Source organism: Canis lupus, chromosome 23, assembly GCF_011100685.1.
Source record: "Canis lupus familiaris isolate Mischka breed German Shepherd chromosome 23, alternate assembly UU_Cfam_GSD_1.0, whole genome shotgun sequence".
In the NCBI taxonomy this organism is placed as follows: Eukaryota; Metazoa; Chordata; class Mammalia; order Carnivora; family Canidae; genus Canis; species Canis lupus.
In genome coordinates, this window is record NC_049244.1 from 12653238 (window position 1) to 12666569 (window position 13332).

At 41.6% G+C, this 13332-nt stretch overlaps 1 protein-coding gene across 2 annotated transcripts in view; it reads right to left on the reverse strand.

The window, feature by feature from the left end:
• Nucleotides 1–13332, reverse strand: part of CMTM8 (CKLF like MARVEL transmembrane domain containing 8) — a 109773-nt gene that overhangs the window by 7457 nt on the left and 88984 nt on the right. For both annotated transcript variants that reach the window (XM_038570612.1, XM_038570613.1), the window contains one exon: nt 4450–4623. In XM_038570612.1, the coding sequence (XP_038426540.1) occupies nt 4450–4623 (174 nt within the window). The remainder of the gene's footprint in view (nt 1–4449; nt 4624–13332) is intronic.

The window sequence follows — 13332 nt, forward strand, 5'->3', positions numbered from 1 at the left end:
CTCGATGAGATAAAGGATTAAGCAATTCTAAGGGGCCTTCAAGTCCTGATCTCCTGACTATAAGTCCTGGTCTCCTGATTGCTGGTTGGGTTCTTACTCTCCAGGCAGAAGTGTGCCTGGAGCAGAATGAGATAGAAAAAAAAATGCTGGATGGAAGTCAAGAGAGATGGATTCCAGCTGTGCGGGCATCTGGGGAAAGTCCTGAGGCTCTAAATCTCAGTTTTCTTATTTATAAAGTGGGAACACACTTCATAATGATAAATTCTGATCATGCAAATCAAAGCCATTTTAAAACTAGGAAGTGCCAGAAGGGAGCACTGTTAATTAAAAAAAAAAGGAGGGGGGGGGGCACCATTAAAAGCAATATTTAAACACTTGTAATTTTATTTTTAAGTAATCTCGACACCTAACATGGGACTCAAACTTACAACCCTGAGATCAAGAGTCTCATGCTCCCCTTGATGGAATGAGCACTGGGGGTTATATGCAAATGATGAATCACTAAACTTTACCCCGGAAACTAATAATACAGTATATGTTAACTAAACTTAATTTAAATAAAGAATTTAAAAAAAATAGTTTTTGGAACCCAAGCCACTGGGCTATGGACAATCCAACCTTCAAGCCTTTCCAGCTGACTGAAGTAGCGATAAACTGTCCTGTTGAGCCCTTGCCAAATTACAAATTTACGAGCAAATTAAATGTTATTGCTTAGGGGAAAAAAAAAGTCTCATGCTCTACCAACTGAAGCTAGAGCATTATTTTAATTTTTTAATGTCCTTAATGTTAAAATTTTAATATTTTCAATTTTATTTAAAAATACTGTTTTAAAACTTTATTTAAATCTCAGTTTAAAAAAAAAACCCTCAGTTTTCTTGTTTATAAAATGGGGATACATTTCATGATGATAAATCCTTTTTTTTTTTAGATTTTATTTATTTATTTATTTATTTATTTATTTATTTATTTATTTATTTATTCATTCATTCATTCATTCATTCATTCATTCATGAGAGACACAGAAAGAGAGGCAGAGACATAGGCAGAGGGAGAAGCAGGCTCCCTGTTGGAAGCCTGATGTGGGACTCGGTCTAGGGACTCCAGGATCATGACCTGAGCTGAGGGCAGATACTCAACCACTGGGCCACCCAGAGGTCCCCATGATGATAAATTCTGATCATGCAAATCAAAGCATTTTAAAACTAAGATGTGCCAGATCAATCTTCAAGACACTAAATGCTGGCTCTTCTCTGAAGAGTTCCCAGCTGTCCCAGCTAAGATGATAACTTCCATCACACTTTGTACTTCACTTTAGTTCATTTTACTATGTGTCACAGGGTACCATAATGGGTTGATTTCATGGGCTAACTGACTGGACCACAAGTGCACAAATATTTGGAGTGCATACATTATTTTGGATCTGTTTATGAGGATTTCTGGATGACACCAGCATGTGAATCTACAGACTGAGTTAAAGCAGACTGCCCTCTCTAATGTGGGTGGGCCACATCCAATCAGCTGAAGACCTGAATAAAACAGGAAGGCTGAATAAGAGGAAACTGCTCCTGCCTGACTGCCTTGAGCTGGGACATCAGTCTTTTTTTTTCCTGCCTTGGGGCTTGAAACAAAACATCAGGCCTTCTTGGGTCTCAAGCCTGGTGGTTTTCAGACTAGAACTTATAGCATCAGTTTCCCTGGTTCTCAGGCCTTTGGACTCAGACTGGAACTACACCATCAATGTGCTAGCAGATCTTGGGACTTCTCAGTTTCTACCATCATGTGGACCAATTCCTTCTAATAAATCTCTTTACACACACACACACACACACACACACACACACACACACACCCCCTATTGCCTATGCTTCTCTAGAGAACGCTAATAGAGAATTTATATCGAGTGGAACACACAGCTTTTGGCACCAGGAGTGGGGTGCTGCTATAACAAATACCTAAAAGTATAAAAGTGACTTTGGAACTGGATAATGAGTACAGGCTGGAGAGTTTTGAGGAGCATACCAGAACTATGGATGTTGAAGGTGATTCCAATGAGGACTTAGGAAGAAAAGAGAACTCAAGACAGAGCTTCCATCTTTTTAGAGACTGCATAAATAACTACAAACAGAATCTTTAAAAATATGGATGTTAAAGGGCACTGAGGAGAGATCTCAAATGGAAATGGGGAACATGTTTTCAGAAACTGGAGGAAAGGTGATCCTTGTCATAAAGTGGCAGGGGATTTAGCTGACTGTGTTCTAGTGTTTTGTGGAGGATAGAGGTTGCAAGCAAAACACTGGAAATTTAAATGAGATTTTTAAAAAAGTAAAGTGTTAGAGGAGTGGCTTGGTTTCTCCTGTCTATAGTAAAATGCAAAAGCAGAGGTAAATTAAAGAAGAGATTATCAAGCAAAAAAGCAGCAGAACTTGAAGGTTTAGAAAATTCTCAGCCTTCCCATATTGTGAAAAAAAATAAGAAAGCTTAGCGCACCTGGATGGCATAGCGGGTTGAGCATCTGACTTGGTTTCGGCTCAGGTTGTGATCTCAGGGTCATGGCATGGAGCCCCACATTGGGCTGTGTGCTCAGCAAGGAGTCTGCTTGAGATTCTCTCTCCCTCTGTTCTTCCCCCTACCCTCATTCAAATCAATCAATCAATCAATCAATCAATCTTTTAAAAAAAAGCTTCATCTGAAGAGAATAATATGGGTGTAGCCAAACAACCTTTTGATAAAGAGATCATGGATGCTAACCACAGATCTAATCATGTGCCAGCAGAAGCCAGGAACAGGTAAGGGATTATACCGGTGAAATGCTGCCAGCTTGAATGGAAAGGGATGGAGATACAACAAAATATAAGGAGTGCCGTGGAACTTCTTGGGTTCTATAGATTGGAAATATGAGTTATTTGGCTGCAAATATGTGCCAATCTTCCAAAAAAAAAGAATGAATCAGCCAAAGCCCTATTCAGAGATCATCAGACCCAGGGGGGCAGGCTGGTTGGTTCCTCAGTTTCAAAGGGTTGGGCTGCCTCTCTGGTGTCTGTGAGCCAGGATGTCCCAATCTAGTACCTCAGGGGCAAGGTCACCCTGGATGGTTAGGGGTGACAATGCCACCTCAGTGGGTCTGGAGGGCAGAGCATTGAACCAAACAGGCTTATTCTAGAGCCTTAAGATCTAATGGAATTTGTCTTGTAAGTTTTGGGCTTGCCTGGGACCTGTCACCCCTTCCTTCTTCTCTATTTCTCCCTCTTGGAATGGGAACATCTATCCTGTCTCCCCACTGTATTTTAGAAGTACATAACGTGTCTGGCTTCACAGGCTCACAGCTAGAGGGGAATTGTGCTCAGGATGAACCCTACATCCAATCTCACCATACTTGATTTAGATGTGAAGTGAAACTTTGGATCTTGGACTTCAGTTGACACTGAAATGAGTTAAGACTCTGGGGATGTTGAGATGGAATGAATGTATTTTGCATGCTAGAAGGGAATGATTTGGGGGAGCCAATAGCAGAATGTTATGGACCGAATCTCTAATCCCCAAAGTGCACATGTGGAAGTCCTAGTCAGCAAAGTGATGGTACTTGGAGATGAGGTGTTTGAGAGGTAATCAGGGTTAGATGAGATCATGAAGCTGGGAACTAATTGCATTAGTTCCCTTACAAGAAGAGCTTGTGTTCTCTTTCTCTTCCACATGGGGCCATGGCAAGATAGCACGCATCTGCAAGCCAGGAAGAGAGCTCTCACCAGAGACCAACTACCTTGACATCTGATTTTAGACTTCCAGCTTCTAGAAGTGTGAGAAATCAATTTCTGTCATTTAAGCTACCCAGAATATGATATTTTGTTATGGCAGCAGAGCAGACAGGTACATTTTCTTATCTGTTTCATCCCAGAATGTGGGTTTATCCTGCCCCCAGCATGGTGCCTGGAGCCAGGACAAGAATCCAATCACCCTGTACCACACTTGCTTCCAAATATGAAGACACCTATTTATTCTAACAGCAGTTTCATTTTTCATTCTAACTTTATACACATTGTGCATCCCAACATCAAAGAGCTCTGCATGCAAAGGGCTAAGGCCGTGGCCCCAGGAGGGATTTGAAGGACACGAGACCTGCCGAGGCTGGCGCCCTGACGTACCTGTTTCCAGGTGATGCTGTTTATGGGACACTAACGAAGAACTGAATTTCTCCTCATTCAGTCTTCTGAGAACTGATTTGTTATTTTCTCTAAAAGAAATTTCTGGACCTTCCAACATGCCCAGTTTCATACTCATTGGTAAAACACCTTAGAGGCAATGGAATAATGTGAAGATTACCTGCTGTGTCGAGTTCTCCTTGGCTTTATCCCCTGCTTTGCTGGCAGACACAACCCCGAATTAAGGAAAGAAGGACTACGTCCATCCTACCTAGTGGGCAATGGACAAGAAGACAACCTCTGGCTTCCTTACCACTGTTGTCCAGGGCACCTGGGGAATCCTGGTGTAGGTCATTGTTATGTAGATGATGAGGAAGAAGACAGTGAGGACCCAGTAAAATACAGCTACGAACATGACCCAGCCAAACGCAGGGACCCGGAAGTACTCGGTTCCAGCAATCAGTGTCCACACCAGCAGTCCCAGAACCTGTAAAATGGTAGAAGCGGTGCAAAGAATGGGAGACACAAGGAGAAAGTAAAGAAGGAAGCAGGGAGAGAGAGAAAAAAATTATGATACAGAGTGTCAATTACAGCTTTTGTTCATATTTACACATACACATGACTTACAAATGCAAAACAGGGCTTGCAAACTCACAAATGCCATGAAGGTACAGTAGACGAATACGGCAGGCTGAACAGAGACCAGAAAACAAGAAAAACTATGTCTATTGTAAGGGACAGTCTCTACTCAGCCCCAGCTAACTGTTGTGGACCAAAGTTTTTTTTAAGTAAACTCTACCCCTCAACATGGGGCTCAAACTAATGACCCCAAGATTAAGAGTTGTTCACTCCACTGATTGGGCCAGCTAGCTCCCCTGTTGTGTGCCAATTTTGCTAGATACTTCCTTTTATTCTTTTTCCCCTCAAGAAAACACAGAAAGTCAAGTTTGTACACGATAATCTTGATTTTTAAATGTTAGCACTAGTAATGATTTTTAAAATCCCAGTGGGGGGCAGCCCGGGTGGCTCAGTGGTTTAGTGCCACCTTCAGCCCAGGGCGTGATCCTGGAGACCCCGGATCGAGTCCTGCATCGGGCTCCCTGTATGGAGCTTGCTTCTCCCTCTGCCTGTGTCTCTGCCTCTCTCTCTGTGTCTCTCATGAATAAATAAAATCTTAAATAAAATAAAATACCAATAGAGGACAAAGTACACACATCTGTGGTCGGAATTTGCTCACAGGCTGATACTTGTCAAGGAACAAGACTGTAGGTCCACTTGAAGTGGTCCTTGGAACTGATCTGCTCTTAAGGGATGAATCTCTGAGGATTCCCCACCTGCCACTGCTGCTCCCCACTTCCCCCTGCAGATGACAAATAACATGTGGCCTGAGAGAGCTTTCAAAAAGGAGAACAAGCAAGGGCCCAGGGCAGACACCGGCATTCACCATTTTAAAATTTATTTTATTATTTTTTTGCATTCACCATTTTAATATAAATTGTGTATTTATTCCAGCAAGACCCATCCAAGACCCTAGGCTGATAAATAAGACCAAAGCCAAATCAATGTCACCAATTGACTAGAGAAAGATTTCATCAAGGGAAAAGAAACTGATCCAGCTGTAGGCGCCTTTAGTCCTGAACAAAAGAAGGCCAGAGCAAAGTATGCATCTCGCATTCCAGCACCTTCCAGGGACCAGGACTTTACTCCTAAATCATGTCAAAATTAGTATCCAAACCACCCCCAGGAGATGCATCAGTGGTCCAAGGTAGGCTCTGGCTACCAGCTGTGGATTGCTGGGTGACTCAGAACAAATGATTTTATTTCTGTTTTAGCTTTCTCAGTGGTATAGGGAATAGAATACTAGAAGAATTTTAATCATGAATCTAGGAAGGTTGTTTTTACTCATTTGTTTAATGCCTGAGAGTACTAAATACTGCCAAACTTCTTGCTATCAGGCCCCAAGGATGGATGGGGCACACATTGAACAGATCCTACTGTACATAGCTTAAAAGTCTAGTGGGGGCAAATATTCGAATAATTGTAATCTCAAAAAATGCTATGAAGGAAAATGAAGGGTGTAGTATGGGTGTATAATAGACAGATGTAACCTTGTTGCAGGTATGGGGAGTGTCAGGGAAGGCCATACTGAAGAATACCCCAAAGACCCAGTAAGAGCTGGTGAGAGAAACTAGCAGGAAGACAGGATGCACAAAGGTCCAGAGCAGGGAAAGGGCTTTGCTGCCTTCTAGAACCTATAAGAAGGTATACTAAGTTAGGACATTGCTGCAAAATGTTGGGAGGTTGGGGTAGGTCAGATTATATGACCCGAGGTAGCCTAAGAATTCTATACCTTCTCTTAAGGGCAGTGACAGAGTTTGAGCAAGACAGTGTGGGACGCCTGGGTGGCTTAGCGGTTGAGCCTTTGGCTCAGGGTGTGATCCTGGGGTCCTGGGATCAAGTCCCACATCTGGCTCCCTGCATGGAGCCTGCTTCTCCCTCTGCCTATGTCTCTGCCTCCTTCTCTCTGTGTCTCTCATGAATAATAAATAAAATCTTAAAAAAAAAAAAAAAAGACAGTGATAGGACCAGGTAAGTTTTTAACACTGTCACCAGCTAGACCCCAAGACCTGACCTTTACTACTCACCTACTTATACACACAGACCTTTGTCCCACATTTTTCCTTAAGCTCTTCTTTCTAGCTTATCTCTTAACTCAGGCAAAAGACTTGGTGGGCATAACCTCCCATGATGAAAACTGAAACTACTCCTCAAGCAACAACAACTACCTGGACAAAGAGCTCTGGTGGCCCAGACGCCCCAGATCAGTTTGAACTTAACCCCCACTCATGCCTTCTGCAGATAGACTATGGAGCGAACCAGGGAATGACTGACTGTTACCTTTACCTCATTATTATAATAAATCTCCACCCCATCTCCAATACATAACATACAATGTATGTCTAGGCATGTTTTCTTAAGGGGCATGTGCAGCCTTATACCCCCTCTATGTGCAATGATGAGGCTCCCCTATCTAAATGCTCATCCTAACCCTAAAAAGAAGGAACCCCTTCACTCTTGCTCAGGGAGTCACAGCTTTGGAAATGATTCCCCATGATCTCCTTATTTGCTGCATATAAAATTTCCTTTGTGTGACAATCCCCCTGGTGTGGTTTCCATCCATGTCTCATTAAGGAGTGAACGCATATTAATTTGGTTACCATATCACTCTGGCTGCTTGGGGAGAATAGGCACATGGGGGGCGGGTAGAGGCGTGTGTGTGCGCGGAGCCAAGCTCACAGACTGTCACAATGGTCCCAGTGGGAGAAGATGACATATAGAAGATCAAGATGGTGGCAGCAAATATTGGGCAATGAGGGAATTCCAGACATGCTTCTGAAGTAGTCAGGGCTTGAACATATTGAAGAGGCTAGGATAAAGTGGAAAGATATGCAGTCTCGGGAAAGATGTACAACGTGTATGGTGGGCTGTCACTTCTTCACCTGGAACAGTGAAATAGGAAGAAGGTAAGGGGCTGATCTTCACTGCAGTTCCTGACCTCAGCTTTCAAGCCAGCCAGTCACCTGAGGACTGTTGGTTAGGAATTAGGAATGGATGTTTTGGGAACGAGAGTGCAGGCCTCTCTTTATGAAGGAAGACTGTGGGGGGCACCTGGGTGACTCAGTGGTTGAGCATCTGCCTTCGGCTCAGGGTGTGATCCCAGGGTCCTGGGATTGAGTCCCACATCAGGCTCCCTGCAGGGAGCCTGCTTCTTCTTCTGCCTAGGTCTCTGCCTCTCTCTCTGTATCTCTCATGAATAACTAACTAAAATCTTAAAAAAAAAAAAAAAAAAAAGAGAGGGAAGACTGTGAGACCATGAAGCCCTCAGACAGGTTTCCAAGGGACATTTTACACTGCTCACCAGGAGAAGCTCACCTCTCTGCTACGGTTTGGATGCTGTGCTGGGGAGTACAAAACAAGACTAAATGTTGCTATTTCCCATCTTTAGAGTTGAAAGTTGCTGTTCTTTTTATCTATTTGATATTGTATATGAATGCCAAAAAAATGCTTAATGGAGATGTGTTTTTCTGCTGACATTCGTGGCAGCAGAATTTATCAAAAGTGAAGATGTGCAAAATGGGATAGATTTCCAGAAAGTGCTAAGCCTCACAGTAATGGGGTTTTGGGCCTGAATCCATCATAACTGACAAGTAATCTAGACACATATAAGTGACACGCATTGGATCAGTGGGACTGGTAGTGGAAGTAATCCAAAATGGTGGGGTCGGAAATAACATCACAGGGTTCTTGGTTCAAACTGAAAGGGGCAGAACGACTCTTCGTTGATGATGCACAGAGGAAACATAACTGTGAAGAAGCATGGCATACAGGGTTAGGTTGTCTCCCCGGGGGAATGTAAGAGTCTCCAGCTCAAGCTTGCGTCCAGCTAGACAGGCTCAGCTAACAGCTCTTGGTTCTGAATGTGAAAATGTTTTTCACTATTAAAGCAAGCAGGGTCCACTGCCCAGAGATGCTTTGTTTAATGTGCTAGCAGTGGTCATCTTTTACACACAGGGACAATATTGTTCACTGAGCCATCTCTCAAAGAGCAGGAATACCTGACCCATGACCTCACTAGCAAACACAGTTAAAAGAATGCCCCTGTCAAGAAAAGAATTCTACCCAAGCGAATTTCCTAGGTAACAGAAATAAGAAACAAGCCTTTTGTCTCTCACTATAGCCAATACTGATGAAAATCACTCTACAAAAATGTTAGTCATCTCCTGCTGGGTGTGTGTTTAAAACAAGCTCTAGATCTTTATTTGCTCAAGACAAACTCTAGATCTTTATTTGCTTAGGCTACGAAAGTACTGTTTGTTTTTTTCACTGATGAGAATTTTTAGGTGAAGACTTTTTTAAGTGGTAAAACTAAGACTTAAAAAAAATTTCCAAAGTGATCAATGTAGGTAAAAGCAGTGACAGAAATATATAAGGTATATATAAAATATACAAAGAAGCAACAACCCCCACCCCCATCCACTAGTTATAAATGCTCGAGAGAAACCAATATAAAAATTGTAAATCTACCTTTCTTAACTTCTTTCCTTTGCTTCTATAACTACCACCTGTATATCCTTTTCTTTCTATTGAAAATATGGATCACACTGTACACGGTGCTTATGACTTGCTTCTCTCTGTGAATAATACCACAGGGGACCTTCTTTCATGCTACTGTATACAAACCTATGGCAACTTTAACAGTTGCCCAGTTTTCTATAATTCATGTAACCAGTTCCCGATTGAGAGAAATTTAAGTTGTCTCCTTTATGTTTGTATAAAAATACCCAGGGAACGTTCTTATATACCTGAATTCCAAGATGGGTTCTGAGAAGTGGAATTTCTTGGCTATTTTAATTTTTATTCTATTTTTTTTCTAGGCTATTTTTAAAGATTTTATTTATTTATTCATGAGAGACACAGAGAAAGAGGCAGAGACATAGAGGAAAAAGCAGATTCTCTGCAGGGAGCCCGATGTGGGACTCCATCCCAGGACCCTGGGATCACGGCTTGAACCGAAGGTAGATGCTCAACCACTGAGCCACCGTGGTGTCCCTCTAGGCTATTTTGAATGTTAGAGGTACTGCCAAATTACTCATCAAAGGTTTGTACTAATTGTACTAACGCATGCCTTTCCCTTTGACCCTGAGTTCCTATGTCTTAAATGATTTAAAACCCAATTTAAAAAAAAGAGATCTCAGGGCACCTGGCTGGCTCGGTTGGTAGAGCATGTGACTCTTGATCTTGGGGTGGTGAGTTTGTGCCCCATACTGAGCATAGAGATTACTTAAAAATAAAATCTTAAAAAAAAAAAAAGGAGAGATCTCATGCTTTACTGAATTATAACATAGAGAAAGTAGAAAGTGTACAAATCTGTGGTGGACAACAACTCAATGAATTTTCACAAACTGAACAAACTTATATAATCACCATCCCAGCAAGAAACAGAACATGACCAGTGAAGCTCCATCTTCACTTCTAGTTACTCCTCCTCTCTTCTAAGGGTAACAATCGTCCTAATTCCTATCGCTCTAGATTAGTGTTGCTTGTTTTTGAACTTTATATACATGGAATCCTCCAGTGTGTACAATTGTGTTTGGTTTCTTTCACTCAGCACGGTGAGATTCAAGCATGACACTGGATGTCATTCATTCATTCTCCTGGCTACACGGAATCACCTGCCTGGCTTGCTAAATCACAGGTGGATGGGCCCCACTCGCAGTTTTTTCAGGAGGTCTCCAAGTTCCCAGGTGGTGCTGATGCTGTTGGTCTAGAGACCATACATTATGAACCATTCATGTATAGTATTCTTTTTGTTTTAGTTCACATTTTCCTGATCAGCAGTGAGGATGATATGGCACCTTTTCAAATGCTTATCAACCACTCATGTTCTTTCCTTATTTATTGATAGGTTTTAAAAGTCACTTTCTTCCTGATTTGCAAAGTTCTAAACAGAAGAGGCATGGTAACCAACTACACATGTGGCAATATGTTCCCTATCCAGGTTTGTTTTTTAGCTGTTTCTTTTTTTTTAAACAGTCTTTTGTCGTATGGAAGTTTTAAACTTTTATGTAGTTAATTGATCCTCCTTTAAGCCTTCTTCTATTCCTACCTGCTTAGGAAGATCTTCCTCAACCCAGGATATGAAAATATCCTATTTTCTTACAACTTATATATAGGTTTAGGTCTTTAATCCAACTAGAATTGGATTCCATATATGGGGTGAGGAAAGGCTAATTTTATTTTTTTCAGCAGATAGTCAATTGACCTGTTATCATGTATTGGTGACTCTTCATCTATTGGGTCAGTTTCTGGAATCTTTATTCTATTCTGTCCATCTGTGAGATGGTTGTGCAAGTGCCAGCTACTGTAGCTTCAGCATATATTTTAGGCTTCTGGCTAAAGATGTCAAATTTAACACATGAGTCTAATTTTGCTCTTCCCAAAACCCTTCTAAAATTATCACGAGAATGGGATGAATAGGAAAGGAGATAAAAGCAACACATTTTTAGAAGCTTGGAATACTTACAGATAAGGGATAACTCACTCGGCCACTGTGAGGAAGCTGGAGTTTAACAGAGCTGGTTGACAGGGATAGTAAAGAACCAGACCACATTTGCTGCAAAGTCTGAAAAGACTCAGGTACCTCTGGGGCTGGGACAGGGACTGAGAGAGGACGGGTATATGTGGGGGGGTGGTGGTGGTGGTGGTGATAGCTAAGGTAAGGAGGATTTGTGGAAAGCTGTTTGAAAGTAGCCATGTCTTAGATCACTTAAAAAGTGGGAAGGTGGTATCTGGCTGGCTCAGTCAGTGGAGCATGTGACTCTTGATCTTGGGGTCATGAATTCGAGACCCAAACTGGGCACAGAGATTATGAAGAAAGGAAGGAAGGAAGCAGGGGAAAAAGAATGAATGAATGAATGAAATGAATGAATGAAAGAAAGAAAGAAAGAAAGAAGAAAAGAAAAGAAAAAGAAAGAAAGAAAGAAAAGGAAAGAAAGAAAGAAAGAAAGAAAGAAAGAAAGAAAGAAAGAAAGAAAGAAAGAAAGAAAGAAAGAAAGAAAGAAAGAAAGAGACAACAGGAAGGGAAGAAAAGAAAAGAGGAAAAGAAAAGAAAAGAAAAGAAAAGAAAAGAAAAGAAAAGAAAAAAATAAGTGAAGCCATGTCTTAACCTTCTGCCATACTCTAACCTACTGGGTGACTATTACACTTGTCATTGATCTGCAAGTTTATTCTCCAGGTAAGGAATTCTCAACCTCAGTCCTGTTAACACAGGGGGTCAACAATACTTTGTTGTGGAGGGCTGTCCCATGTAGGATGTTGAGCAGCACCCTGGCCTCTACCTACTAGACACCAGCAGCAAGCTTCCCCTCTCCCTCGTAATGACAATCAAAAATGTCTCCAGAAATTGTCAAGTATCTCCTGGGAGGCAAAATTAACCTTGATTGAGAACCACTCTAAAGAAGGTAAACAGGGATCCCTGGGTGGCGCAGCGGTTTGGCGCCTGCCTTTGGCCCAGGGCGCGATCCTGGAGACCCAGGATCGAATCCCACGTCGGGCTCCCGGTGCATGGAGCCTGCTTCTCCCTCTGCCTGTGTCTCTGCCTCATTCTCTCTCTCTCTCTGTGACTATCACAAATAAATAAAAAATTAAAAAAAAAAAAAAAAAAAAAAAAAAAAAAAGAAGGTAAACAAACAAACAAAAAATAGAGGGTCTTGAGATTGAAGGGGGCAGTTGAAGGTTTGAGTATTATGCTGAAAACAAGAGCCTTAAATGACTCTTCAATGTGAAGACTTCCCCATCCTCCCAATCCCTATCCTTTCCACTCCATTGGGTTCTTAGAGTACTGCCAGCCAAGCCTTCACTCACACAAGAGAAAAGACTCTGGGGATTCACCAACACACAGCTTGGCCAGGTCAACCCACGATGAAGTTCAAAGTTGATAAGCCCCATCTACATGCTTAAAGCATCTGAACAGCTTTGCACTCTTAAAATGTAAGCAGACAACCAAGGTTATCAGATTTATGATGAAAAAAAAAAAAAAAAAAAAAAAAAGCCTGTATGATGGGACAGAGAGCTGAGACCAAAAAAACAAACAGGAAGAAAGTAACTTTGAAGAGGAAGGAAAAAAAGTCAGTATCCGCAGGGAGAAAAGAGATTACAGCAGAGAACCAGAAACAGGTTACAGGAAGGACACATATACTCCTCCAGGAACAAATTAGCTTTTGAAATTACAAATAGGGTAGCAGAAATTAAAAAGTCCATGAAAGTGTTACATGATAAAAATGAGAAAGCCTTCTAGAAAAGATAACGAGAAGACAAAAAGATGAAAAAAAAAAAAAAAAAGAGAGGAAAGAGGACAATCAGAGGATGGGTTCAGGAGGTCAGCCACCCAAAAGATATGTTCCAGGAATAGAGACTGGAGACAATGGAGGGAAAGAAATCAATCATAAAATAACTCAAGAAATCTCAGAATTTAAGGACATGAATTTCTACATAAAAGGGCTCCCCTGGGAAGCTAGCACAATGGATGAAAATAGACACAAATGGAAAAGGTACATCATGAAATTTCAGGACATCGGATACAAAGAGAAGATTTTTTAAATGACCAAAGAACAAACAGGTCACCTACAGACCTGAA